The sequence below is a fragment of the Perca fluviatilis genome, chromosome 15 (genome assembly GCF_010015445.1).
Source record: "Perca fluviatilis chromosome 15, GENO_Pfluv_1.0, whole genome shotgun sequence".
Taxonomy (NCBI): Eukaryota; Metazoa; Chordata; class Actinopteri; order Perciformes; family Percidae; genus Perca; species Perca fluviatilis.
In genome coordinates, this window is record NC_053126.1 from 17,177,614 (window position 1) to 17,205,194 (window position 27,581).

Sequence of the window (27,581 nt, forward strand, 5' to 3'; positions counted from 1 at the left end):
AGTGAAGTGAGTATAACGCAACCCTCAAGTGGAACAGGTCACATTGCTTATATCTGATCTTACTTTTTTTGAAAATAGATCTTACTATATGTGATACCACTGTTTGAAGCCCAGTAGAGAACACTGTTGGTGCATATGTTATAACCATAAAACCCTAACCTAAAGATAATAATAAATAACACACAAAAAAAGACTGGCCTCTCAGACTCCTTTTGATCTCTATGACTCTGAATTTACATATTGTGCTTCAACTACCACTCATTTGTGAGACCTTTCCAACTGGATTCATTTGCTTAGCGAGAGGATGCACTCCCTGTTAATGCCCACTGGGGGGCCCACTAGCATAAACGCTGAGTGAACATCACTGCACAAGCTTTGTCTGAATCAGAGAAATGACTGATGTGGTTATTATGAGAATGACAAAGAGGCTGAAGGTTATATAATTGAATCATATGGTAAATTACAATGAGAATCCAATATTTGCTTTGGTCTCGGTTTTGTATTATAATAACCATGAAATTGTGCCATAACTGTGAAAACACATGATTACAATAGCTTTTTCTTTTCTTGTATGAAAAAGAGGCTTATGAAAGAACAACAAAACAATACTTACCCACCTAGTGACATCTAATCAACAAGACAACATTAGCATTGTTGTTAAAGTGATGGTTCGGAGTAATTTCACCCTAGGGTCCTTTGCACCATGACCTCGAGCCAAATAACACTTGCCTGCTGGCCTCTGCTCTCTGCTGTTGTTGTTGCTGCTGTAAGACGAGTGCTTAGGGCCGTCTACAAATTACAACACCGAAAAGAGATGCAACAAAAATATTTTTTAATTTAACTTTTTTTTTTTAAGTAAGTGCTGTAGTATAACTAGCAGGAGACAAGTAATAATTGAGGTAAGTTTGGAGACATTACCTTATTTAATCATTAAATTACTAAATATTTTTGTTGTATCTTTTCTTAGTAATGTTGTATGACCGCCCTAAGCCACTCGTCTAACTGGCAGGTAGCAGCAGCAGCAACAAAAAAAGAGCAGAAGAGAGCAGGTAAAGTGTTCATAAACTTCTGGTGTACTTACAAACTTTCCAATCCATCGTTTTATGAGTACATAACCTATATGTACTAGTGTAGACGTTTGGTATAATTTCGGGCATTATTAGTGGGGTCATTTACGAGATACAAACGTGGGTCCATTAGCCCCTGCGCTAAGCTATTCAGCTGATAACGCTACTCTACGCTAACTCTCCCAATGTTAGACCCAGGTGAAAAAAGCTTCTGGGGGGGTGTTTGGCTCAAGGTCATGGTGCAAAGGACCCTAGGGTGAAATTACTCCGAACCATCACTTTAATGGGAAGTTGTGGGGTTTAACTGCTTGTGGTTGGGTGAGTGAAAGTGGGAGGTCTAGAGGAGGGAGGGTACAACACTATCATCTGCCTCCACTTACCAGTGTGATGTGCTTCTGGCTCCATCCAACATATCCCACAGCCACAACCACAACCTCTGAATGGAACATCCTGCACAGTCCAGCTCCTCTGCACTGCTTCAAGGGCCATGTTTGATATTTAGCTGATGCTGAAATTTTATTGTTAGTGTATTTTTTTTATTTATTATTCTCTGCTCCCATTTCTGAAGAGGAAACGCAAAGAACAGTACTGGCAGGGGAGGAAGGGTGGATTGTTTTAAAAACATCTGCTCCAGTCCATTTGTCTCCCCAGAGCTGAAGTGATGTGGTGGGTCAAAGAGGAAGGCTCCTTTCTGAAGTCTATGCTCTGTTCTGTAGGATTCATGTGGTAGGAGCTTTTTTTGAGGACAAAAACTATAGATATTTTATTCTGTTCACTAATCATAGGAGTATGTTTTAGATGCAGGACAGTAACCAGTTCAAACGTTTTGTACCTGTTTTATCTGTGTTATGCTTTTGGTTAAATCCAACTTGGGATCAAAACCAGCTTGGCTTTACATCATGTGGTCTTTTCTATTTGATCTCATTATATCATATTTGCATTGGAACACTTCCCTTGTCCCCTTTCCAGTGTTTACTCTCAAAATGTCCAACCTTTTCTATTTTCTTTTCTTTAAAATTATCAGTTTTGTTATGTGAATATTTTTCAGTCTCGAGGGGTCTGACACTTCTACTCTCTTCCTGTTTCAAGGATTCACAATTTTATTCCACTGCTGTCCTCTTTCTGACACCCTGGATCACAGTGTGAGATAGATTTCTAAAATACTCACTGTAACCTGTCTCCCAATGTTTTCGTCTTTAGATTCTGCAGCCCAATTTGACCCACATTAAGAAAAACGATAGCGGTTTAAGGGTCTGTGTGTGAAATCTGGTTGACAGCCAGATAAAATATTTGAAGCCACAAGCCAAATGTTCTGGCTTCATAGGTGGTCTGATTTTGGATGCTGTATAATACTTTTGGTCAGATTAAACCTCTAAAGGAGAAAAACAACATTGACACTAATGTAGCACATTAAAAACTGCCTAGTCAGCGTTACCCTATTCCCAGACAGATGCTCGTACAGTTAAGAACTTTTCCTGGTAGACTACACTTTGATTCAGTGCAACCTGAGGAAAACAACCTGTAGTTTTACACATAGTTCATTTAATCTGCATACCTTTTTTTTGTTAGATTGAAACAAAGTATCTAAACCACTTATCCTCTTGTATATTATTAAGATTCAACATTTTTTTTAAATAGTTTCACATCATGGGAAAAACTATTAAACTATTATTAGATGAGAGACCACTCATGTTTGTTAAAATTTAAGCTATACTGCCAGCGGACGGTTAGCTTAGCTTAGCACAAAGACTGGAAACAGGGGGAAACAGCTAGCCTGGCTCTGAAGTTTCTGCTGATGGTTGCCTAGCAACTGCTTCCAGCCAAGACACAGCCTGGCACATAGCAACAATTAGAAAATAAAGACAAGAAAGTAGCTCTTTTATACGAGTTAGTACTCTATTGGTTGATTACCCTTTTGCTAGCTAGAAGACCTACATCTTGTGACCAGTGCATTTACATACTAATGAGGTCAGACATTTTTAGCTGTATTACATCTTAGAAAAATCAATTGCATCATTACCTTCCTGCTCTATCAAAATGGAATAAATACAGATGGTATAACTACACTGACTGACTGACTGATGTTTTGTGTTCTTTGTGTTGTTTGCTTGAGCTAACAGAATCAGGCAAAAAGCCCCCCCCCTCCCATGAACTCCAGTCCTCAGAGGAAAGGGAAATGGCAACCATGACAACCATGTTCAATTCACTCTATTGTCATATCATTTCCAGATGTACTACATATAATTCAAGACCTCCCCCTCCTCCTGCTGGACCTCTTATGTTTGCTCTGTGTTTTGGCTCTAAAGATGTTAAAATATACACACTATTGTGCAATAAAATGTTACTGTTGCTGGGCCTGACTCTAGCAGTGACAACAGCTGATGCACCATGATTACTCCTCACTGCAATATGGCACTTTACCTCAGTCTGTTGAGCTTTAATTGTAACCCTTCTCATAATTAAATATGATTTTCACAGAGTGCTATCCCTTCATCATCTCAACCCTGCTAGCCTCCTGTTGCAGCACTTCAACAGCACTCCTGTTGGCCCCCCCCCACCCCAGCTCCTCCTAACAGGCAATCACACAGTTCTGTGTGCAGCATTGTTATCAGATGTAGCCTACACACATTGTTTTCATTGAGAATGGCAGCAGTATCGGACTGTCAGACCCACAGAAGACAAAACAATTCCCAGAATGCCTGGAGTGCTGCTATTTTCCCCAGTCGGAGTGGCGTGGTTGAATGGTCTCGCCACAAGCAATCTGCTGTTAGCGGTGTGGCGAGCCAGAGGAGAGCTGTGGCATCCCTACTCACTCCCACCGTCACTGCAGCTCAGAGGGAGGGAAGAACCTCGACAACCTGCCATCATCCTGACCTCACAGAGTCCAAGAGCTAGAATTAACAGTATTTTGTTTTCATACTTGAGTTGTAGCCTAGATGAAAGCAAAACTTGAGTCAAGCGGTCTGTGTTTTTTTTAGATAAAAAAGTAAAGAAAGAATAGTATTTTGTATTTCAAGGGACTTTTTTTTGGGAGCAAAGCACCAACTCCAAGTTCTATCTCGCAAGACTTGTCACGTTTGGTTAACTTGTTTCAAGAACAAAGAGGTTTGGCATTAATCATACCAAGCAGCCATTCGACAACTGACTGCATAGCAGATGTTTTAACATATTTCCATCATATGTATTGTCACATTTTATTGAGATACGGAGTGGTAATATCCATGTTAGTTTATTGTTTAATCAGTCTTTGACTCAGTTGACAATAGAGTAGATTACTTACAGAATCTAAATATATCTCTCAGAAAATAATACTGGGTTTTTGAAAGAGCAAGGTATCTTCTAAATCTCTCACATACAATACAGTATATACACATTATTTTGTATTATACATACACTTGCATACACAGTCACAAAAGCATCACATCTGAAAGTGGATTCATCTGGACTTTTGAGGTTTTGTTGTTCAAATAGCTAAAATGCATCTACATACATTCGAGACACGAGAACTTTGAGGGTGTTTTTACACCTGGTCTGCTTCAGCAATTCATCTGAACTCAGTGATTCTTGCTCAAATGTCTTCACACTGATGTGAGATTATGGCCCCTCTAAAATAATAAACCAAACTCAGACCTGAGCAGTAATCTGAGTTGGTTGTGATTTTGAGCACAATTTTCTTTTAATCAATCTTTTTTTGCCAGTTGTGTGCATCGTGCAGTCAGTCCATTTGTGGTGATTGCTAATTATTACCTCTGCCAAGGAGTTGGTTTTAGGTCCTGTGTTTTACAGTACATAGCAAGATATTTCAGCTGCAAAACGTGTAGGAAAACTAATTGGATTTTGGTTTTAAAAGTGAGGCCCTTTGTGTGATTGCAACCACATTTAGATGGCACGTGCACTATCAACTCCAAGCAGTCTTGCAAAAACTGATGATATTTTCCCTACAGGTGGCGCTGCAGGGACACGGTAAAGTTAGATGGTCATAACTCTTATTTAGCTATTCTCCAAAAATCGGCACAGTTGCCATTCACTTTTTGTAGTTTGATGCAAATTCAGAGTCAGACCGAAATAAAAAAACATTATCAAAAAAAAAAAAAAATATGTTGTTGTTACATCCAAATAGAAACATAATCAGAAAACTGGGAAACATTCAATTCTATTCACTATAATCCAAGTGCCACTGTTGGACCTATTGATTAAATAATAGTTTGAGTTTTGTCCAACAGTATATAGTACACCAATTTGGGTCTAAAAATGGACACCACCTTAACAAATGCTGCTTAAATTTCCTCCATCAGACTGTCACAAGCTTTGATTCAAACCACTTATCATCTGACCATGTACTACTGTTTGCTTTAGCGTTAGGACTTTGAACTGAGTTCACATAATGATTAACTGTGTCACGTTACGTACACTTTTTTTTTTTTTTTTTAAATGGGGCAGCATATACTGTAATACATAATGTAAACACAGCCTCAGTTGAAAATAAACAGTACTTTTCACTGATTGATTGTAGATACACATAAGGGTGGGGCTATGCAGCCAACATTAAAATGTTGGACACTGTTTCATACCTCATTTGTAGACAAAAATATCCATAGTCACGAGAGGTTTAAAAAAATACAGTATGTGTTTGTGTGATATACTACTATAATCTTATAATAACTTCATATATGTATAAAAAGGTATCAAATCTGAGTCAGTAGATCTGGCAATCCTTTACATTTTACGCTAAAAAGCCAAGCACACTGGTGAATGTAGCTTACATCTTGTGTCAAGGCACATCGCAGAATTGTTTATTTGAAGGTGTAAATTAAAACTGTCTACAGATATAAGTGATTAGGATTTATTGATGTCTGGAGGTAGACTATAACGGTGTGTCCATCTTCCATTTCTCTACAAGTGAATGCCCCACCCCGCTGGTGTATCTGTTCACAGGATGATTGATAAACTGGCCCTCCAATTCAGAAAGCAAATACAAAAACTAAACTACTGCAGTGATGCAACAGACCTCGTGCAAAAACAAGTTTAAAAAAAATATATTTTTCATTTTATAACTTGGGTTCATCACTATTAGTCTGTTCACTTAAAGTGTTAGTAAGTGGCAGCCAAGAAAGCAAAGCAGCTTTACCAATGATGTGCAGATTACCCCGACTGGATCGGAGCAGCGTTACAGTTCAAAATCTGTGTCAAACACGCGGTTTGCAGGTGCTCGACAGGCGAGTCATTTATAATTTGTGAAGATTTTTTGTGAAGGTGCCTCTAGAGCAACCAAGACAGGCTTCAAATTTCCACTGGGAAAAACCTTCCAACCACTCATACAATTTAGAGAATGTACATGCCACCTCCTCAGGGCCCTTCACTGACTTTATGTGAGCATAATTCCTGAACAAGTCACATACTGGGCTGAGGCTCAAATTAATGAGCTGATTTTTAATGAGTGGATTTGAACTGCTTATGGTTAACAGATAATGTGATTTCAGTAGAGATCACAAGAGGTATACCGGTTATGTCTGAACCCTGAATATAAGCTTTATGTAAGCATTTCATGTAGTTCTGTATGACGTTAAAGTGGTGTGGATGTACAGTATATTAATTTATTCTATGATATTTGTTGTGGAGCTTGACTAGCAAGAATAAAAGTGTCAAAACCTCAGAACTCAGTTAATAAACGTGAATTGAGAACATCTCTTCATACAAGTATGTCTAGCTACAGGGTAGTACTGGTGTTAAGAAAGAAAAGAGCTTTTAAGAGACCATTAATATGTACTCTACCTTTAAAATGTGAAGATTATTTACTCTGATCATGAGGAATTACGTTCAACACGTTTAAGTGAAAGGAAAAGTCAGCTCTGGAAAGGTAGAACTGACTTCTCAAGTGATCGAGGCCTCTAGTTTGAGGGCAGTAAACTGATGTTCGCTGGCAGCGCAACATGTTTGCAATGTTGACACACAATGCAAGTTCATTAGCTCTGGTGGGTCGCTGATATACCAGCCACCATCCAATAATGCACGGTTGTAGAGTTTTTTTGAAGAAACTAAATAACTTGGCTTCACGTAATAATTAAAGTGTGTAGATTACTGCTTCTGCTTGTCTGATAGGAGAACGCATCATGCATCATTTAGTAATTATTTTTGTTAGGACTTAAATAGTATCTAGTAACATATTGTGACTCAACAGTGAAATGTAGGTGGTCATGCATAGGTCAAACTTGCACACTGCAGACAATTCATAACACACCTTGACCAGGGAAGTTGCACCCACTGCAATGGTATAGTGCTTGGAAGTTCCTTGCTAACAGGATATTGCATGACTGTCTGTGTGAAACTCAGAGAAAACACTGTGCTGGATAGTTATCTGCTGATAGTGCCTATTTACCGCCCTCGAACTAGAAGCTCAAGTGTCTTAGTGGAGAGTTTCACTCAGTGACAAAAAATAACAGCACTTAGTGGTTTTTGCTTGGCGTGTCCTCTCACTGCAGAACTGGAAAGATCAGATCAAATTCTGGAAGGTGACAGGAAATTCCACAGTTAGCTACGTCGCTCTTAACACAGTCCAGAGCAGCGAGGGAGCCCACTCAGATACTGGCTTCGTGGGGGGGTGGGAATAAGTGCCAGCTACGCCAAGAGGTTGAAAAGAGGGAGTGGGAGGGGCGTAATCTCCCAACGAGGAGATCTCACGTCACCACTTGCTGCACTGTTGAGCGTTCATTAGGGCAGGACTGGTCTCTGCAGTGCAGCCTCCTGAGCAACCGCTGAAGCTTGTTGGAGAAGTTTTTGTTCATCTGCCTATACATGAGAGGCATCACAAAGCTGCTTGAGAAAGCCAGCAGTTTAGACACACATCTCAAGAAATAATATGTAGGTAAGTAATGTACGTTGCTAATGTATCCTGGTGCACCAGCTACAGTGTGTACCAACAGGGTCATGTAGTATGGGGTCCACAGTACAAACTGTACACAGACTGAGGCGAGCAGCAGCCTGTGGATAGAAGGGTCCAAGCGAGCCGAGTCCTGGTCCAGAGGTGTAGACTCCTTCCTAATGCGCAAAATGAGCACAAAGGCATAAAGAACAGCCACAGCTGGAACCACGTAGCCGATGAACATCATGATGGCGTCTGCTGCCTCCTTGTTCTGCATTTTGGAGCACTCAACCATCTTAGTGGAGATGTGGTTGCACACATAGAAGAGCAGCGAAGAGAAGCTAGTGAGCACCGCGCCGCCCCAGATAAACCCACACACGTGTTTGGTGTTATACACACTGGACATGTATGTACGAGGCAGCGCCCGCTCTATATAGTAGTCCAGACTGAGCAGCGTGGTGGAATACATGATGACAAGAGAGGAGATGTTGAAAAGGATGATCAGGGTGATGTAGACCTCATTGTTGTACTCCCACGCGTGCCAGCGGGTGAAGGTGGAGCTCAGCAGCTCCACGGGCGCCACCAGGTTGAGCACAAGGCCCGCAATAGCCATGTTGACGAAATAAACATCCGGCATGGTCATAGACACCTTGTTAGAGAGGTTGACCACGACCAGCAGCACGTTGTAGCACAGCCCCAACGGGAAGCACACCAGGAGGTAGATGATGGAGAAGACTGACAGGATGAGGCCGAAGTCCTGGCAGAGCCGGAAGTCCACGCTGGTGTCCGTCTCATTGTAGACCATGCAGAGCCACATCGCTGGGCTCTGACACAGGTCCAGTCTCTCAACAGGTCGACTGCAGACAGAGAGTTGGGGAGACAGAAGTTAGTTACACAACCATAGGTGTGAATTACAGGGGGGATGTGGAGGTTACAACCCCCCGAATAATCAAAACTGGCCAGTGCAACCCCCCTAAATATCCCTAAATAATTAGATTTACATAATTAAAGACATTTGCACTATAAATTGATGCAGAAAAGGCACAAATTGTTGCTGAAAAATTTACCAGAATGCAGGAAATGAAGTGTTTAATATGCTCAAAATTTCAGTTTTGCTCGAACGTGGAGATCGCAAGCCCCCCCCCCGCCAACGTTGAACGCAAAGTTACGCCCTTGTAAACAACAAATAACAAACATCATATTTGTTATCAATAAGCATTAATAATAATTAGAGCGGAGTAAAATCGACAAAAAAAATCAAATATAGATAGAACTAATGGTAATTTCATTTAATTTAAAAAAAATGGTTTGTGGATGTGATCACTAGGCCGTTTCATTGTTCATTTCAGTGTGTAAGAATTACATGGTACGGTGTATATTATCATTGTTTTGGGAACATGTGAAAAAAAGAGAAATTGAAGCAACAACAACTGATGAGATACATGACTGTGTTTGGATCGAGGTTATCCACCAGCTTGTCAATCTTCCCGTTGGTCTTCTCCGCCACATACTTATTGATGGTATCAGCACAAAATAACCAAAATCACATCGTCATTTTTGTGAGCTTATGTGGACATTTTTGAGAAAGTCACCTCCCACACACTCCACCCCCGCCTCCTTGAAAACCACATTCAATTGTTCTTATTTCCATGAGCAAAAATTCAACCCTCTCTGTTATTGCTTTCTGTTTCTGACTAGGGGAGCAAACAAGGCCTGGACACAAAAACACGTCAGCCACGGCACAGCTATTAAGCCCTGGGTAACACTATTAATTTCACTTCACTGCATCTGACTGGCTGAATACAAACGCCTCACAATATGTTTCATTTGCTGGCTCAGCTTCAAAACCCACTATTTCTCCTCTTTGAGAGCCACACTGGGGGAGAGCAAGTGTTTACCGCTTTGTGCTTTTCACATGGTCAAGCAGCCAGATAAAGACAAACACTTTTCTAGCCCGACACTTCACAGACTGCTTTGGTTGTACTGTTCTGAGTAAAGCTCATGCACCTTCTATTGACTGGGGGTTGGGCACGTGGTGATGGGTAGATTTATAAAGAGTGAAATGTGAAGCAGGCTCTGGCGAAGGGGTCAGCCAGGATCAAGTTGCTGGGTTGGAGTTCAGGGCAAGGTCAAAGAAAATGACCATGTGCATGTCTGGAGTGTTTGGGCTTTGAAAAAGCTTATGTAATGCTGCCTTGCATAATTCACCCAGGTCCTTTTAAATAAATTATTCAAACAGCTTTGGTCAAGGAAATGGAAGATCATAAGGCTATTGCAGGATTGCAGTGATAAATCAACCAAGTTCACTGTATTGCATTTCCTCAGTGACAATTTGGCAGTTATGCTCCCACTCGTTTGGCTTCACTTCCAAAAACTGCTTTGCAAAAGGATGATTCTCTGAAGAGCAAATAAACTTAAAAATAAAAACGGATGTGCTAATGTGCTAATCTGTTCCGAATTTTCTGGAAACCGCTTTCCTTGAAAATACTGTGGAACAAAGTGCAGGAAGGCAGTTTTGATTTCAGGAGGATGAGTAACGATGCCAGTAAAGAGGAAACATTCTTCCGTTCACTTACGTAACACCACTACAGAGGGGCTGTTTTGGCCTTAAGCCTCAGACAGACGGATATACACACAAGGGCTCAGTCCCTCCTCTATACTACTCCAATTGGCTGTAATAAGACTATAGTGGAGGCTGGAGCTCAGAGCTGGACTGGACCAGGATCAGGATCAGGAGGAAGAAAGCGTAGAGTTACTCTTTAAAAAACAACCGTCTTCACCAAGACAGGAGCACTGGACAGACCTCTTGTAAACATGCTCTCTATAAGCAGCTAGGTAACTCATTTACTAAAACAGGCCTTGACACAAGTACATAATGAGCTATGGTCCTCTCCCATGGATTATGTGCTTGTCTCTGAATAGGTTGTAGATTGGAAGAAGTTTGTGTACCCTTCACTCCTTCAACAACCTGTGATCACTTCAGGAGAAAATGACTTTTAAGAGAATTTGGGCAATTTCAAAGAGAGCACACACTGCATTGTGGTTGGCTGTCCCCATTCATTAGCACCTGCTGTGTACAGTCGTTTCAGCCACCCTTTCATTATCACATTGGCTTACACTACTGCTTCCGAGAGCTGCAGGGTTCCTACAATTCTGCATAAATGGCTTTGTGATGCACTAGTGTTTGATTACTTTAACAGTTTGTTTCCAAATACTTTGTTTCCTGTTACTCTATATACAGTATTACCCTAGTATTTGACACATAGCCTTGACAATGACAAAACAATGATGAAGTACAGATGAAAACTAACGCCATGGCATTTATAATGCGTAGTCGATTAAAAGGTAAACAGCGGAAACTTTAGAATTCCCTGTGTTTACCTACTGAAAGTGACAGAAATGTGTTAATATGTTAACACATTTTATTTCATGCTAAACCATCATGCCCTTTTTTCTTTTTCTTTTTAAAACATCCCCCAGGATTTCACTCTTTTAAAGATAGGCCAAACCAATCAAAGCATAGTTACCACACAATATAGTTGTGACACACGAATAGAGAAGAAAATGCTAATGTTAGGGAGCAATTAGTCTCCTCTGCATTTCCTCCAAGTCACTGCAAAAAAAGAAAACACATTTGTTTGCTATAGCCCATACTAAAAATATTTTAAATCATGGTTTTCATATTAAACTTGTGAACAACCACTGCTAACTTTGCACTGTCTGCATCAATTCATTCTAGGCAACTTCTACTTTGGTGTTGTCATTGCACTTTAGTTCTGCACATTTTGCCAGCAGCCCATGATAATGAAATCTCTAGTTTTCCACTCCGCTGAGGGGACAAACGAGCGAGGTGAAAGAAAAATGTCTTCTCCTACTCATATCGTATGAGCTATGTTTGTTTGAATTCAGAGTAACCAAGATCATTTAAATTTAAAACCCATGACAGAATCTGCAGCGTGAAGTTCAGAGATGCGATGTTCACATAAGCAAAACAACACACTATATGCTGTTGTTATTAGAGCATGTGTACTACCTGAGGCATATGAAGTTGGGGTAGTTCTCTCTTTTTAAAGGTCGAGACACACCGACCAGACGGCCGACCCTCGGCAGAAAAGGCAGTTGGACTGACAGTCTCCCCGAGTTGGTCCAAAAAGTGCCTCGGAACACACCGAAGCGACGAGACGTAATACGTCTCCATAACAGCAGGCAGCACTAATCTGTATTGTCGCCCAAAAATGAAAACCGGCAACTGATTGGACGAACGTGTCATGTGGGTCTGGTTTCTCCGGAAATTCAAAAACAAACTGTCATGGTAGTTGCTGAATCTGTCTTCATTTCAGATCGACAAAGGTCAGTTTAAAAGATTTTTGTCAGATTTTGAGAGACTCTAGTCACGCACATTCTGCTCCTCGTTTTCCGGGGTAGCACTCTACCAATCAGATGGGTCATTTCAGTCCGACTACCGGCAGTGCCCGCCCCGCCAATTATACATGTCAAATCGGCCAAAATGAAGGCCGACATCCCCCTCCGAGAGACGATGGCACGGAACACACCGAACAGACTCAAGTCACTGACATCGCCATCGGCTTTGTGTGTCTGGACCTTAAGGCAATATTTATGCAGTGATTTAGGCCACGTCCACGCGTACCATAACAATCCCCCTCCCCCGTCTTCCCTGGCATCGTTTCAAGAATAGTTGCGTCCATTTGTAAATGACTAAACACGCTACTTTATAGTCCAGGCCTATAGGTGGCGCTGTTTCTGCTATAGAAATTCACCAAAAACAGAGAAGAAGAGGCCGTGCATGCGCATAAAGCTTGCACGCTGTATACAAACAGACAGTAGAAGAAGAAACCAAACACAAGAAGAACATGACGAAAATGGCTAATGCAAGGAAACCAGAATTGTTTGTGTGGACCAATAGTGAATTGTTGTTGTTATGAGATGTCGTCGCGGTATAAGAGGTCGAAGGCTAGAGGTCAATGTAAAGGTGCCATATGTAAAATGACATGGCTAAGTAAGAATAGCCTAAGCTGTTGTCAGAGTTCTTTCACGTCTTTGACTGCAGCTGTAGACTTGGTTAAGCCCCGTCTGAACTTTTTAAAGTTAAATATTCCCAGAGGGGCAGGCCGTGCTTTAGCATGCTTCAGCCCCACCAAACATGATCTCGTAAGAGTGACGCACACGTGCTTGACGTCTCAGCGTATTGAAGCCAGATCTCGCAGGCTGATGGGAGTAGTGTGACATACTGGTCCCACACCCCTCATATATCCTAACTGGAATTTACAGGCTCTTCTCAGAAAGTACTGAGTGAAGTCACATGATTGGCCACTTGTGTATGCAGCAGCATGCAGCAGAACAACAACAGAAATACTACAGGAGAAGAAAACAAGATTACATGACTCACATTTCTCGGCACACACATGCTGTGACTGTGCAACGATGTCAGAGTTGCAACACAGTGACATCTGATGCACAATTAATAGTGTCACATTTTAAGTACTTGCCTACAGAACCAAACTATTTACAACACCAGAGGACATTAAGATGTAAATGGTTCATTAAGAAGTCTTTTCGGTTCCAGTGCGTTTCTCAGGCACCTTTTATATTTGGAAAGCAGCCCACTAACTGAGAGTATTAATGAGAAATCTGACTTCAGGTGAACGCTAATGCTGCATAACATTTTGCAAATTAAAATGACTAAGCTCTCAGGGGTGATTAAAATACTTGCCATCAACTCCATTTCTGTGGGAGGGTTTTATATCATTTTAGAACATTTAACCAAAATCCTCATCAGTCCCACTCCCAACAGAATTGGTTCACAGCGCTGGAAGATGAAGGGGAAGATGACTTGTTTTTGAATGGATTCCTCACAAACTACATCACTGTATACAGGTCAATTATCTACCTGCCTATCATCCTTCTTGTATATCTGTTAAATCTTGACGTGTTAGTTAAAGAAAAACTAAAAAAGCTCCAAAATGTTGATTTCAATGACTCACTGCTGCACAGAGGGTGTTGTTTACCACCCTGAAAAACAGTATTGCCTCTTATCAAGTTCTTGTGTAAGAGACTCCGGTCAAGCACAAGTCACAGACAGTCAAGGCAATTTCTTCAGCGTCTTTTTGGAACAACTGTGACAGGTATCAACAAAGTCAGAGTTCAATGGTCAGCACAAAGCAGGCTTACTGACATTAAGCCATGGCACACATCCCATGTCCCCTTTGGTCACATGGATGAAGTTGACAACAACAAGTGCAAAGCCTAAATCTCAAGAAGCATTTAATTTGGTGAGCGGTATCTTGGCAGAACTACACTTTCATACAGTCTCCTTGTTGCTGGCCATAATAAGTGGTACATAATTAGTAACCAAGGTAAACATCTGGTTATTAAATAGTGGCTTTAAAAGCTGATCAAAAGCCTTGATACCATTTATCATAACAAATAGAATATATGAATGTGCCTGTGTGGAAAATCTAACATTGCTATTATTCTTTAAGCAGTTTATGAATGATTAAACTTCACAAACCTAAACATAAAAAATCAGTAATTATTCATTGATGGCCTGGGATTTAGTAGATTTACTGATCCAGTGAGAAAGGCTACTTCTTGCAGGCTGCTAGTTATAAACATCGCATATATGCTTAATTAACAGACTCACCATGACATCCGATTAGCTCTAGGTCCCAATGGCAGATGTCATGTCAACAAGATAGGTTATTCATATAAAGAGCAGCCTACCACAGCTGTAAAACTACACTTTTTTTATTGCCAGTGAAGGGGCTTTGAACTTCAGAGACCTGATTAAACTGATAACTTTTCCCCCCAGCACCTGAGAAAGCTGATCCCGTGAGAAACATCTTCAGGTGTTGTTTTTCAAATATAAACGCGTCGTTAAAACTGTGAAGGTAGACTACTACAGGTGAACAAGGGGGAGAAAAACAACCCTAGCCTATCGTAGTCTCTATTAGTGCGGACATGTCTCTCCATTACACTTGACTGCACAGATCAAAGCGTGGATAGCTGTCACGGCTTTACAACTATTCTAACGTTACCAATTCTGCGGCTATTGTTACCACGGACACTTAATCTCGCATCGGGGCAAATTCACTTGTATACCACTGGAACGATTACAATTCAAGTCAACCGCATCTAATTAGTGAGTCGAAATGATAATAAAAAGAGAGTAAAACTCACCAGAAACGTATAGATTTGGCTGGGTGACAAACCTACGGAGGCATTGGGTTTGGATGTAGCATTTTCAGTGGCATTTCTCAGTCGTTTCATTTCATCAACACACGTAGAATAATCGCTTCGGTGAAGAAAACAGCAAAAAGAACGGTTTAACTGCGTTACGGTGGAGAACTCATCTATCAACTTTTCGTACGAGGCTTGTTCTGAAAAGGGGCTGTCCGTTGCAGACTTTACTACTGCTGAAGTGCTGCTGAGCCCTACAGTGTGTACACACGTGACCCTCCCCCACTGTCTCCCGGCTCTAGGTCGCGAGGCCCGAATGGCTGTTCTCTGCTCTGATTGGACAGGAGGCAGGGAGGTGGGGCGCGATGGAGACCAAGGGGGAACACACACACACACACACACACACACACACACACACACACACACACACACACACACACACACACACACACACACACACACACACACACACACACACACAAGCTACAGGTTCATCAATATTGAACAATTTATTTGAACAATGGCTACTAACAGAGTGATAGAGAAAGACAGGCTCTGGCTACTAAGTAAACACAGGTAGGCTATCAATGCCATTTCCTCAGTGGTGAGTTTAAATGGTGTAGTGCTGTGACGTAGTGTTTCTCCATAACATTGTGTTTCCCTAACTTTTGAGAACCGTGGAATGTCGTGGATATAGACTAGGGCCTAGTCTATATCCACGATGTTCCACTTACGGGATTGCTCTGTTGCTGCCGGAAATTCCACCGGATGTCACTCTTTTCGGCCGGTTGTCCGTTACCTTCCTTCAAGTCTGCCTTAAAACAATAGTCAGGTGCCCATATGAACATTGCAACAGGTTTCTACTTGCTGTAATCATTCTAGTGATAGGAATTAAGGCTTTTTGAAGGGAGCTGGATGTTCCTTTCAGAGAGCCAATCTTTTTTTGGGGGGGTGGGTTACTAAGTTTATCTGCGATATAATCATTAAAACTTAGACAATATAATTTTAATTGTGCATGTGTGTTTAGAATAAAAACCTTAAATAATGTAAAAACATCAAACACTAGGCTGACTTCCTGGTCACTGCCTAAGTTACTTTCTTGTTTTTTGCAAGAAATAAATATGCAAGATAACTGACACAACCTACAAAAGTCTCACAATGCCTGGCTCTTAATGTTATTACCAAAGTGAACTGTTTCTGGAGAGAATACGTTAAAGAAAACCAACCCGTCTCTGAGAGCCGGCTCCCATCGTTCACTTCAAGGAGTCTGCTCATAACCGACTTGTTTGCGAACAACACATCACTAAATCGTTCCTCACTTTCATACTGGCCCTGAAAAGATCAATTCGCAAATCAATTTCAGTGTAAGTGGTGGGGGACAAGGTCTACACAGCTTGTTTAGTGTAAAAAATACATTCCATCCCTCCACCACAGCTTAGCATGAAAACCTGCTGAAGCCTCATATTAACTTCAGAGAAACTGTAGAATGTGTTTTTTTTTCTTGTTGCAATGTTCCTATGGGCACCTGACTATTGTTATCAGACAGACTTAAAACTATTGTGAACCTATCCATTAAAGTGCTCATATTATGCTCATTTTCAGGTTCATAATTGTATTTACAGGTTGTACCAGAATAGATTTAAATGGTTTAATTTTCAGAAAACACCATATTTTTGTTGTACCGCACGTTGCTGCAGCTCCTCTTTTCACCCTGTGTGCTGAGCTCTCTGTTTTAGCTACAGAGTGAGGCATCTCACTTCTCTTTCATCTTTGTTGGGAGGCACACAGTGACCGAGCTAAGCACTGCGTAGCTAGTCGCTGCAGTAAGTAGTGCTGTAGCAACCTAAGCTGATATGAACGAATGGCATGGCGATAACGGTTTACAATATTACGTTTGTTTGTTGAGCGCAGTAAATGGCTACTACAATAGACCTGTTTGTACAGTTGTGTGAGCTTCAGTAGTTTTTCTCTGGAAGATGGTAAGTCCCTTTGGGGTGGACTTTGGGCTTTTTCACTTTGTAAATCTATAATGTGCACAAAAAGATATATAACACAATAAAGGAAAAGGAAAAAGCCAAAAAGCACGATATGAGCACTTTAACCCTAACCTAAACCATTATCTCTGTGAAGCGTAACCATAAACAGGAGTTCAGACTGAAAACAGCCCTGCATCAAAAGCAACACCAGGGATTGTGTTGGTGGGGTTGTGTTGTTTCATGTAGCTTGTGGTGAGATATGAAATATGATCCAAGAGGGCCATTTTGATTAAAAGATTTGTGGATTTAAAAATGTATTATTCAGAAAGTTTCCATTCTTGCATTAAACTAAATGTCATCCCTACTTTAGACAAATCTCTCGATGTCCTAAAGGTTATCCGCTGTCCTGCTTGTCCTGTCTCTCAAAATGAAAGACAATTTCAATCATGTTTGAATGCCCAGAGGAAGAATAATGGTGTGTTTCTATTCTGATGAACATATGAGAAAACGTTTGTAATGAAGCCGAGTTATTTATCGAAGTAATGTAATAAATGCAATATTTTAGAATGACGAAATGCCTGTGTTGTTCTGTTGAATGGAGTCTTTAATTAAGCATCTTAAATTCCCTAAGAAGATTAAGGATTATCGTTTACATTCTCCCCAGTTCATACACATATCATAATCCTGACATGGAGAACAATGTTGCACAGCATATGATTAAATTAAGTATTATATGTGTCTTGTTTGAACAGCAGCTAATTTCCCATACAGATAATAACCTAAGTTAGTTAATAACTAATTTCTTTTTATTACAATACCTAAAGGCTGTATCGTTTCATGACTTAATACTCATATATTCATTTTCAGGTTTCTTGCTTTGATAATTACACATTCTTAGGTTGTGTCTCAATTTGGATACTTCTGTGAGTACACTTACATGTAGTACACTGTGTACACACTATGTACTCACTTGTATAGTACGTACATTTTGACAGGGTAGTGCTGTCTCAAACTGGCGTGGCTGTTATGCCTTGACCGGAAATAACTCTTCTTCGTTTTAATGGTAAATTGCAGCTGGGTAGGGCATTACCCCCACCTATTGTCGCCTATTAAAATACTGTATATACCAGGTTGTTTTCTCACATCTGACTACAGTATAGTGGTACAGTTGAAATAAACACATGTACAGTATATATTACATTTGTACAGTATCATTTGGTGTTTGTCGTTTCAATACCATACCAATATACAGTATATAATCCTGAGTAATACATATTACCACAAATAAGTAAGTGCTGATAAGTCGATAAGCTAATTATAGCAAGTAAATGTCATGTTCAGTTTTATGTCACTGGAAACCTATAAAACCTTATTTGAAACCTTATTTGCTAAGCTCTATCCATGGGTCTGAGATAGCATGGCACATGCAGCATGGTAACATCAGTCCTTCACTGTGTACAGATCCATCCCTCAATTTCCTGCTCAGCACCTGAGGGGGTGGAGGGATACAGCAACAAAGCCCTAAAGTGAAAACCTGAAGCCACACAGTGTTAAAAGAACCTGGAAGCAGATATTTCATGAACTCTAAATGTATCAGTGCCCTTTCAGCTCTTCTCACAAGTAATGGATTAGTTCTAGGCCAGCAATAGAAAAGAAAAACAAAATGTACGATTTATGGAATGCACTGTTTCAAAACAAAACATGATCAGTGAGCACACTCAAGCTTTTTAGAGAGTGCGTAGGAGTGCTTAACATAAGTCTCTTGTACCACTTTGAAAGAACTGAAGCAAAAATATTGAAAGGGAATAATTCAAGTGCAGCATATTTCACTGATCTTATATTCAAGAGTTAGCATAACCAGAGTCCTGTTCAGTCTATTAGATTCAGTTGTTAGCCTTGTCCTCACTCAGATATCAAAATGTGTTACCACAGAACTGTAGACTTTGAGAATATAGTGTACAATTTAATGACCCTTCAGAAAACTGTAACTCAGACTGTTCCCTGATTAGCTACCATGAATCTAATCAGCCACATAAGAACAGAGAACTCTGTGCTCTAAATGTAAAACTGAAAAAAGACATTCACTCTGTCACATTATCTTCGAAAAGTATAAATTCAGATACCAGGACAAAAAAAAGCCTTATAATATCAGTTGTCATAACGTGGCAGTAATAGGAGATTAGTGCAGTGGAAACAGACAATATTTCCATTTGCATGTGCTTTAGTGATCAAATGTGCATGAAGGAGTTCTGCATCTCAGGAGTTACTCTTACACTTTCCACAGCTGCAGCGGTGATGGAGCCAAATCAGAAGCAATCATGGTTAAAGAAGAGTATTTCCTGTACATGAGCGGTGAGATATTCACCACTTCACTAAATTATGTTGATGATGGTGAGGCTCTGCAGGATCAGAGACAAAATGTTAAACTGGCCAATATGACGGTGATGGCTTAGGAGCTTTAAATGTACGAGTCTGGTCAGCACACAATTAACAGGCTTAAAGAGTGTAGTTCATTCAGTTCTGCTTGGTAAGTTTAAACTGTAGCACTTTAACATTTGGTTGGCTTTGACTGTGCATAACGATACATACAGTATGGCCAGTCAAACAAACCAGCGACAATAGCCGTGCAATTTGACAGCCAAATGACGTTTCATTTTAAGTCTACATAAAAGGAAGATCCTTCTTGTTCCTGGCCAGCTACGCCTTGATTTCTGTCCTATATCTCTGCTTTTCAACTAATTGAGACACAGCAGTGGAACACAGGTTTCTCATTCCTGCAAAAGCATCACCCTGGAGATTAGATTTGTTCAAGCAATTATATCATTGACTGCGTTCCCTTATGTTTTATCAAACATTTTAAGTCCATCAACATTCATATTGAGTTGTATTATGTAAAACTCACAACACACAGTATTTCAAATTTCCAGTTTTTGTCATGGAGTTACATTAAATAGTAGATATTTGATAATGTTTTCAATTGATAGAGGAGAAAGAAATTTGTGCTTTGCTTGATTTCAGAAAACAAATAAGATGATCTGAAATAAATACCCAAGCAATAACAAACTCTTCATCACTTACAGTCTCAGTGACTTGAGTGTAAAGGTTGGGTTTTAAAGATCCAATGGGTAGGAATTTCTTCCATCTACCGTTGAGATCATATATCGCAATCAACTCTCTTGCGCCACACAGTACAAGGTACGCATTACAGCTACGGTAGACTTCACGCTTTTTTCTCTTGCTCTTTTCAATATCCTTTTTATTTTTCTGGGCAAAGAAGAAGACTCCTGTTCCTGAAATTTGGATTTTGAATATGTGCGGTCCTCCATGTTTCCTTTTTCAAACTTGCCGGGGCCAGGAAGCTACGATACCCATTAGCAGCATTAGCAGCACCTGTGAGTTTATCATGTGACAGCGAAAATGCGAAAGGCGGAGCAGTATGTCCTGTATGTCCCTTACCGGCTAATGTATTTCAAGATGGCGCATGAATATGGAGCATCTACCCCAGTTCATGCAAACGCAAATGGAAAAGGAATACTTGGAATTGATGGTGGTGGCAAAAATTCATGAAAAGGACAAGTTTGTGAACGGGCAACACAGATTTTGAGAATGAACACCTAAACACGTTACACCACTGGACCTTTAATGCAATAATCCCTCAAATACAATCTTCAAAGTTCTACAACGTTAGTCAGATTAACTCTACTGTATGCTAAATGCACAGCTTAAAGTTTCCTTTAGCTTGTACGGCATTTATGAAAAGCAGGTTGGGTTTTTTCTTACAGAGCTATAATACAATTCCCGATTCCATGCTTTTTTCAATGATTTTGTCCATGCATATTGGTCACACATTGTATGTATCAAACTAGAAGATAATATTGCCATGAATCTTATTTTAAATTACTAGGTTTCACTTAATTTAACCCTCACAGCTGTGGTATATTTCATTAATACATTTAGTGCTGCTTAGGTATATTGGTAGGGGTTCTTTGTTTATAGTATTCATATTATATTAGTTATTCATCAGATATTGTGCCATCTGAATGACAGAAGTTCTTAATTATTGATCCTATGTTTAAATAAGGAACAAATGTTGATTTATAGTTTGTGTGGCATGCAGTGCTTGTAATGTGGTCATTTGCTGCAGCAGAAGAGAAAGTGAGTGTTAGTGTTAGGGGCAGAGTGGACCATGGGTCGGAGGACTAAATCACAGTTTATCCCCAATCAAGCTCTGAAATCTGTTCCTATTCTTGGAAGCCTCAGCACCACTGTAAGGCTCTGGTCTGCATTTACTTTGCCCTAAAGACTTTAGGCTGCATGACGACATATGGCTTGTTTACAAATGAAAGTCTACTGTATGCTCGGCCTCAATCAGCACCGGATGCATGTCAGCTGTTTGCACAGTCACTTTGGCACCAGATGGTCACAGACACGTACTGTGAGTCTAATGATAATGATTAAACCACTTTCTGAAACATTTCATAAGATTATGTCTCTCTTTTCTCACAGAGAACTGCTGTGATGAGAGCTGTTACTGTATACTGAAAGATGATGTTGTCAGAAAGTTATGACTAATCACAGCAGCAGACACACCTCAATGCTTGTGTGTTTGATTTTCTTTTATGTGGAGAATGCACACGGACAGAGTCAAACAGTGCAACACTGCAGTACAGTGCATGCAGTGCACATGCCTTTAAGCTCTGAGGCCTGGGAGTGCACATTAAGCTCATTAAGTCTGTGGTGGATTATGGTGTGTTGCAGACCAGGCACCAGCGTCCAGGGGCTGGGACGCCTCCTCATTTTCAGATGGCAGGGAGGAAGTAGATAAATAAGGGGTGGAAGAGCTCCTCTAAGTCACCATCAAGTCAACATTTACAGCTCACACAGATGGTTGATGCAGGATCCTGCATGCTTAACTAATATAAAATTAGACAGCATGTAGACTTCTGCCTTTTAATAGAAATAACACATCTAATTTAGATGCCATTTAAAACACACATGTTTTAACGATTGAAAAGCAGACTTAATTGCAATCCATAATGCATTTGCACACACCCACGCCACTAAAAACAAACAAGTGCAACGCTATGTAAAATGTTGATATGTACAACTGGAGAGCAGAGCTTAGATACTCCCATGATAATCAAAACAAGTTCAGAATATAAACATCAGGATAAAGCCTGCAGCTTGTTTTTGTTTTGACAACTGATTCGCCGCCACACTGGGGTCTGTCATCCTGTCAGACAGCTTCCTTTAAAAAGGTTTCCTCTGTAGCAAGATGTGTTGGTGTCACCAGGCCGGTTTGTGGAGGCAATGCATGTGTGTGTATCATCCAGTTTTCTAGTAATTTAAATGTGAACATAAATACAAATATGCAAATGTTTTAAATGCCAAAATAATGGTGTTGCAATAGCAGTGGAGCCTGGATTAATATGACCCCATGTAAGCCTGTCTCCTAAGCTGTGTGTGTGTGTGTGTGTGTGTGTCTGTGTGTGTGTGTGTGTGTGTGTGTGTGTGTGTGTGTTCTCGCCCGGGACAAATTATGCTTTGGAAAGCAAATTCATAATGAATTTTGATGTTTCCCTCCCATCTGTCTGTATTCTACTACTTCTTCCCAACAATGAATTAACCTTTAGCCTTTGCAAGCCAAATAATGCCATGGGCAGTTGTGTTTCTGCTTTGTCCTGGCTCACAGCCATCCTTTTTGTTTATGCTCAAGTGAGCATTATGCCTTGGCAGAAGATGGCAAATAGCACAATCTGCTAAACTGCAGCTACTTCTTCTAGTCTGAAAAACAGCTAGTGCAATAAAGATTATAGCTTCAGACATGCTATATTTTCCTTTTAAAATCATGTTCCCTTGACCAAGACCATGCATGTCAGTTCTGTGTGCATGCAATTCAATAGCACCTAACAATAGAAAAGCCAACTGCAGAGGAAATGTTATACTGCTGCCTTTCCCTGAGGTGTGCATCAGGTTTCCCCTTTGGGCTCCTTTCAGTTTACCTTGTTCCTACCAACCCTTGGGCAGATAAGATATACTTTTATAAGGTACTGTAGCTATAATCACTGCTATGCAGATGATATCCATTTATTCATTACACACTTGTTGATGGGTAAAGATGAGTTTTCTGCAGCTAAATACAGGACAACATGAGGTTCTTATTTGTGCCACAGAGGCTGTTTTATTAAATTGGAACAATGTATGTGGTCTTTTTTCTTCATTGGTAAGGTCAATTCTTAAACATGTAGGTGCACTTTTGAGTAGGTCTTTATCAGCATGTCAAATGAGTGGTTTTTGACTAATTCTACTGTTATGCATTGTAGGTAAAAAGACTGCATTTATATAGCGAGATGTGGCCAACCCACTCTACTTCCTTAATTCTACCTTCTGAGCCACATGAGGCTCACATAGGTCATGTAGATGTTCTGACTGAGGTGTGTTGGCTGTCCCTGTACCCTAAAACCTGTCACTCAATGCATTAGTTTTAATATCTGTAATATATATAGTACTGTAAAGCAGTTTATGATGTTTGCTCACAAAGGGCTATGTGAATAAACTCACGTTTTACTTACTAACTCAATGGGCTTTCTTTGGTTGCCTATCCTACAAACACAATGTGAAGTTTTATTATTGCTTGATTTATGAGCAACCCTGACCCTGCACACGTCAGCATGTAGATATTATCTCCTGCAGTGGATAGATGCAGAGAGGCCTGCATAGCTTTGTAACATTCCTGGAGTAAGTGAAGAGGACTGTTCATGTTTTGGTAATGGGCGTGTTTAAAAGGAGGATGAAGTGTAACTGAGGTGGTGCAGGGAAAAAAAAAACATGCAGACAGCTGTTTCCACCCACTGCTCTGCTGTTAGCTTGTCCCCAGCAAAGGAATGAGCCCTGACCTTAGGTCAACCTTGTAATGTATCCTTTTCAATAACATCCACCTCAGCAGTATGCTTAAACAGTAGTTTTATGGCACGTTCCTTGGATTTTCGCTGTTTCTCAAGGGACATTTATTTGTTGCCTTTTGTCACAGAATAGGAGTCCAAATCAGGTCAGCTCGCATGAAGCTTTTAGTGTAAATACAATCTAGAAGATTGGGGTGACCTCCGTTAGGAATGTGAGTGATTAAATAGCCTCCTGATCATGTGCTTTGTCTCTCGCTGGCAAATTGATCATCACTGTGTTTTTTGGATCATCTAGAGGGACTTACATTGTCCTCATCATTATTTGGAGTGTTGTACTAATCTAGGGATTTCTTTTCACAGTTCTCAGTGGTGATCCAGAGTGAAAATTGAATGAAGAATTTAGCTGAATGTGTTTTGCTTGGGGTAGAGGCGTGTTAACATTCTGAGTTTCATCAGATATATTTTTTATTTGTTCAAAATCTGCAGAAAATCTGCGGAGGTGTCAACGGAATTCCATGTGGGCCTGCTTCTACGCTATTGGTTAGTGGTAACAAAACATCTCTCTGTTGGTGGTATTTGGTGTCTGTGTGAAAGGCGCATATCAGGAATTGTTTTGCTACTACATATCTGTTTAACTTGCAGAAAGATCATACTGAGAAAAAAACCTGTGTCCTACAGACACTGTTTATATATTCTTAAAGAAAACTTAAAGATCCTATGGGTTAGGAACATTTTTAAAACCTTTATGAAAACTTGTCAGTAGTCAAATGTGATTTTATACTATGAAGTCATTCCTATTATAGGGGAAAAGAGAATAATTTCATTATTGTGTGCAGATAAAGACAATCTTCAATCTTCAAATTCAGCTATTGGCTTTTAGTTTTTGGAGCTGCTGAGTCTGGGGCAGTCATGCAAATCCTCTTGCACCTAATCTAGTTAAGAATGTATTGGTTTTATTGCATAAGAGTCTGGTTGCTTTGTGTTGCCCTTTATTGTTTTCTACTTTTTATAAAAAAAATATATAAACAAATATAACTTGGACACACAATTATATTAAGGCATCAGTTGACCTCGATGGATATTTCTAATGTGGACATTATCCTCACTTGAATGAAAAAAACAACTTATACACGTGTGGTTGAGGTCCATATGTCCTCACAACATTTTCTTTCATGTTTTTTTCTCTCTCAGTGGGCCAGAGAGGAATGGTAGGGGATCCGGTGAGGGCCCTCAGGACTCCCACCTCATGGGCCCCCTGCTCCATTCTGCTGCGGCTGTAAGGCAAGATTATTCTGCTGTTTAGTTCCACCAGATGCGGCAGCGCCACTGGATGGGCACTGTCTGGCCCTGATGAGCAGATCTAAGAGGGATTAGTGGGCTGTTGTGGTGGATCGGCAAGAACAGTGGGAGGCTGTCCACACACAGCTGTGTGTTTGTGTGTTTCATAATGCTCTGGCCTCTGGCCTGTATCTGGCTTTGGCTCCAACCCTGAACCACCTTTCCCTCCCACTGACCTCACAGTTCAGGGAGCTCTCGGACTACAGACAGCAGGAACTCCGAACTTTCTGGAACAGCATGAAAGCTTTTAGAGAAACACGATTCTCCCTCAAGGATTGTGGGAGAGATGTGCTCAGACAGACATACCGTATCATCTGAAAGTGTTTTTTTTTGGCTGCAATTGTTTGGGATTTCTACAGCTTTACAAACATGTAAAGCATTCATCAACAAATCATTTTAGAAAGTATTTTTTGCCGAAGAAAGCCATTTTTGTATCAATACTATATTAAAGGTATATTTCCTGAACAATGAGTCAGTGTAATTCTTGTCTACAAACTAAATAATCCTCTCATATAAAAATAGATCCTTGTTTGGACCTGAGAAACTGTGTTTATGTCCTTTCAGTGACATTAGTCATATTTCAAGTCCCCATAGCAGCCACTGTTAGCTGGTGGTTATTGACAGACAACAATCCCCGTAGTCGTAGACAAAGATTTGGTGGAAAATGTCAGGTGATAAATGTCTCATGGAAAGAAAAATCTCAACATTCCAGCATTAAAAAGGCCTGGAGAAGTAGGATAAATATAAAAAACACTGCGACGTTTATAGGCTTTGCAAGTGTTGGACACCAGCATAATTCAAATAAGTTACATCATCACAGAAAAGTGTTAAAAAACATTATTTTATTTTTAAAAACAGTGTTCTCACATTTGTGGTATGTAAGATATGGAAATATTTTTGTGGATTTTAGAGAGCTTTTGGAAAACCTGACCTAACTTAGACAGCTTTTAAACCTGACCAAACAAGGTTACTTAATAAATAAATGCGAGTATGAATTCAGGCCCTCTGTGGCTCTAATCAGAGAACTACACAAAGCTAATGACCTCCTGCTCTTAGTATGTTTGATTTTAATGAACTATTTCCTATCATGAGACTCACACTAAAATAGGAGAACAAGTTCAAAATCCAGCAGCAACATCAGTTCCCTGACTGATCTCATCTCTTTGTTGACCTAGAGTTTTGTTTTTGGCGTGGGCCACATTGTTTTTCTCCTCTCTTTTTCTCAAAACACTTTTCCTCAAAGACTTTCCCAATGAATCGGAAAGTGGAGCGGTCAAGAGAAATTGCTGTCCTTCCAAACTTTGAAGCCCTTTTAGTCTGCACACAACATCGCTAACAACTGTTTGGATTCAGTGTCTCTTTCCTCTCACTAGCTCTCCGTGTGTGTCTGTGTGTTTGATGTAGTGGTTTGGCTGTCCTCTAAAGCGTTCATTTCAGAGTGGTTACTTTGGGCCTCATTTTGACTCACTGGCTGTCCGCCTACACCCTGTGGTCTACCATCCACTACAGCAACTGCCTCTATGTGTGTGTGTGTGTGTGTGTGTGTGTGTGTGTGTGTGCGTGTGTGTGTGTGTGTGTGTGTGCGTGTGTGTGTGCGTGTGTGTGTGCGTGTGTGTGTGTGTGTGTGTGATTTTTCTTTTTGTGCACAAGTACTGTACATTCCACAATAAACTGTCTCTGCTATACACTGTATGTTGTTCTCTCTGGAATATAGGCTTGTTTAGTCTGGAATCGGTGGTGAACCATAAAGAAGAGCCCCTGGCTGTCAGTGTAACAACCAACCTCCAGTCAGCTGATGTTTTTTAGCTCCACTCATCATGCAGAAGCATGCAGTATATTGCTGTCAGCTCATAAGCCTATTAATGTAAGGATGAGGAGCGTACATGGAACATGCTCATTATTTTTTAATGATATCCGTCATCTTTAATCACAGTCAGAGCCGCACTCTATGCTGACTGCTCATATGCTGTAAGTGCAGAGCTTATCTTGTTAAAAGTGTTCCCCTTTCACTTTGTCAGATAAAGTAACTTCTGCTACACTTCCCCCGATGCCTTCCAGACACAGAAAAGCCAGAAGCCTCTTTTAAATTCATTGTGCAACAGGAATATACTACTGTATGAGAAATGAAGGCTTTATGTTTCTGGACAGCCATGAGATCACTACTAAATCAGAACTTTGCAGCTTGGGAGATAATTGTGGAAAAGTAAAAATATTACCTACAAATCTTTTTTTTTGTTTGTAG

The 27,581-nt window shown here is 40.4% G+C and overlaps 1 protein-coding gene and 1 long non-coding RNA gene across 2 annotated transcripts; one reads left to right on the forward strand and one right to left on the reverse strand.

Moving 5' to 3' along the window:
- Positions 1-4,280: 4,280 nt before the first annotated feature.
- gpr146 (G protein-coupled receptor 146) lies at positions 4,281-15,381 on the reverse strand. Its single transcript, XM_039825179.1, has 2 exons — positions 15,124-15,381; positions 4,281-8,783 (listed from the first exon to the last, which is right to left on the reverse strand). Exon 2 carries the CDS (start codon positions 8,741-8,743, stop codon positions 7,742-7,744), a length of 1,002 nt encoding a protein of 333 aa, XP_039681113.1. The 5' UTR covers positions 8,744-8,783; positions 15,124-15,381; the 3' UTR covers positions 4,281-7,741.
- Positions 15,382-24,404: 9,023 nt separating this feature from the next.
- On the forward strand, positions 24,405-25,804 carry LOC120575351. Its single transcript, XR_005641976.1, has 2 exons — positions 24,405-24,541; positions 25,193-25,804. It is a non-coding gene; the product is annotated as an uncharacterized LOC120575351 (long non-coding RNA).
- The last annotated feature ends 1,777 nt before the right edge of the window (positions 25,805-27,581 follow it).

Coding starts and splice junctions, on each gene's coding strand:
- gpr146 (XM_039825179.1), bottom strand. CDS start 8,743: ATGTGGCTCTGCATGGTCTACAATGAGACGGACACCAGCGTGGACTTC.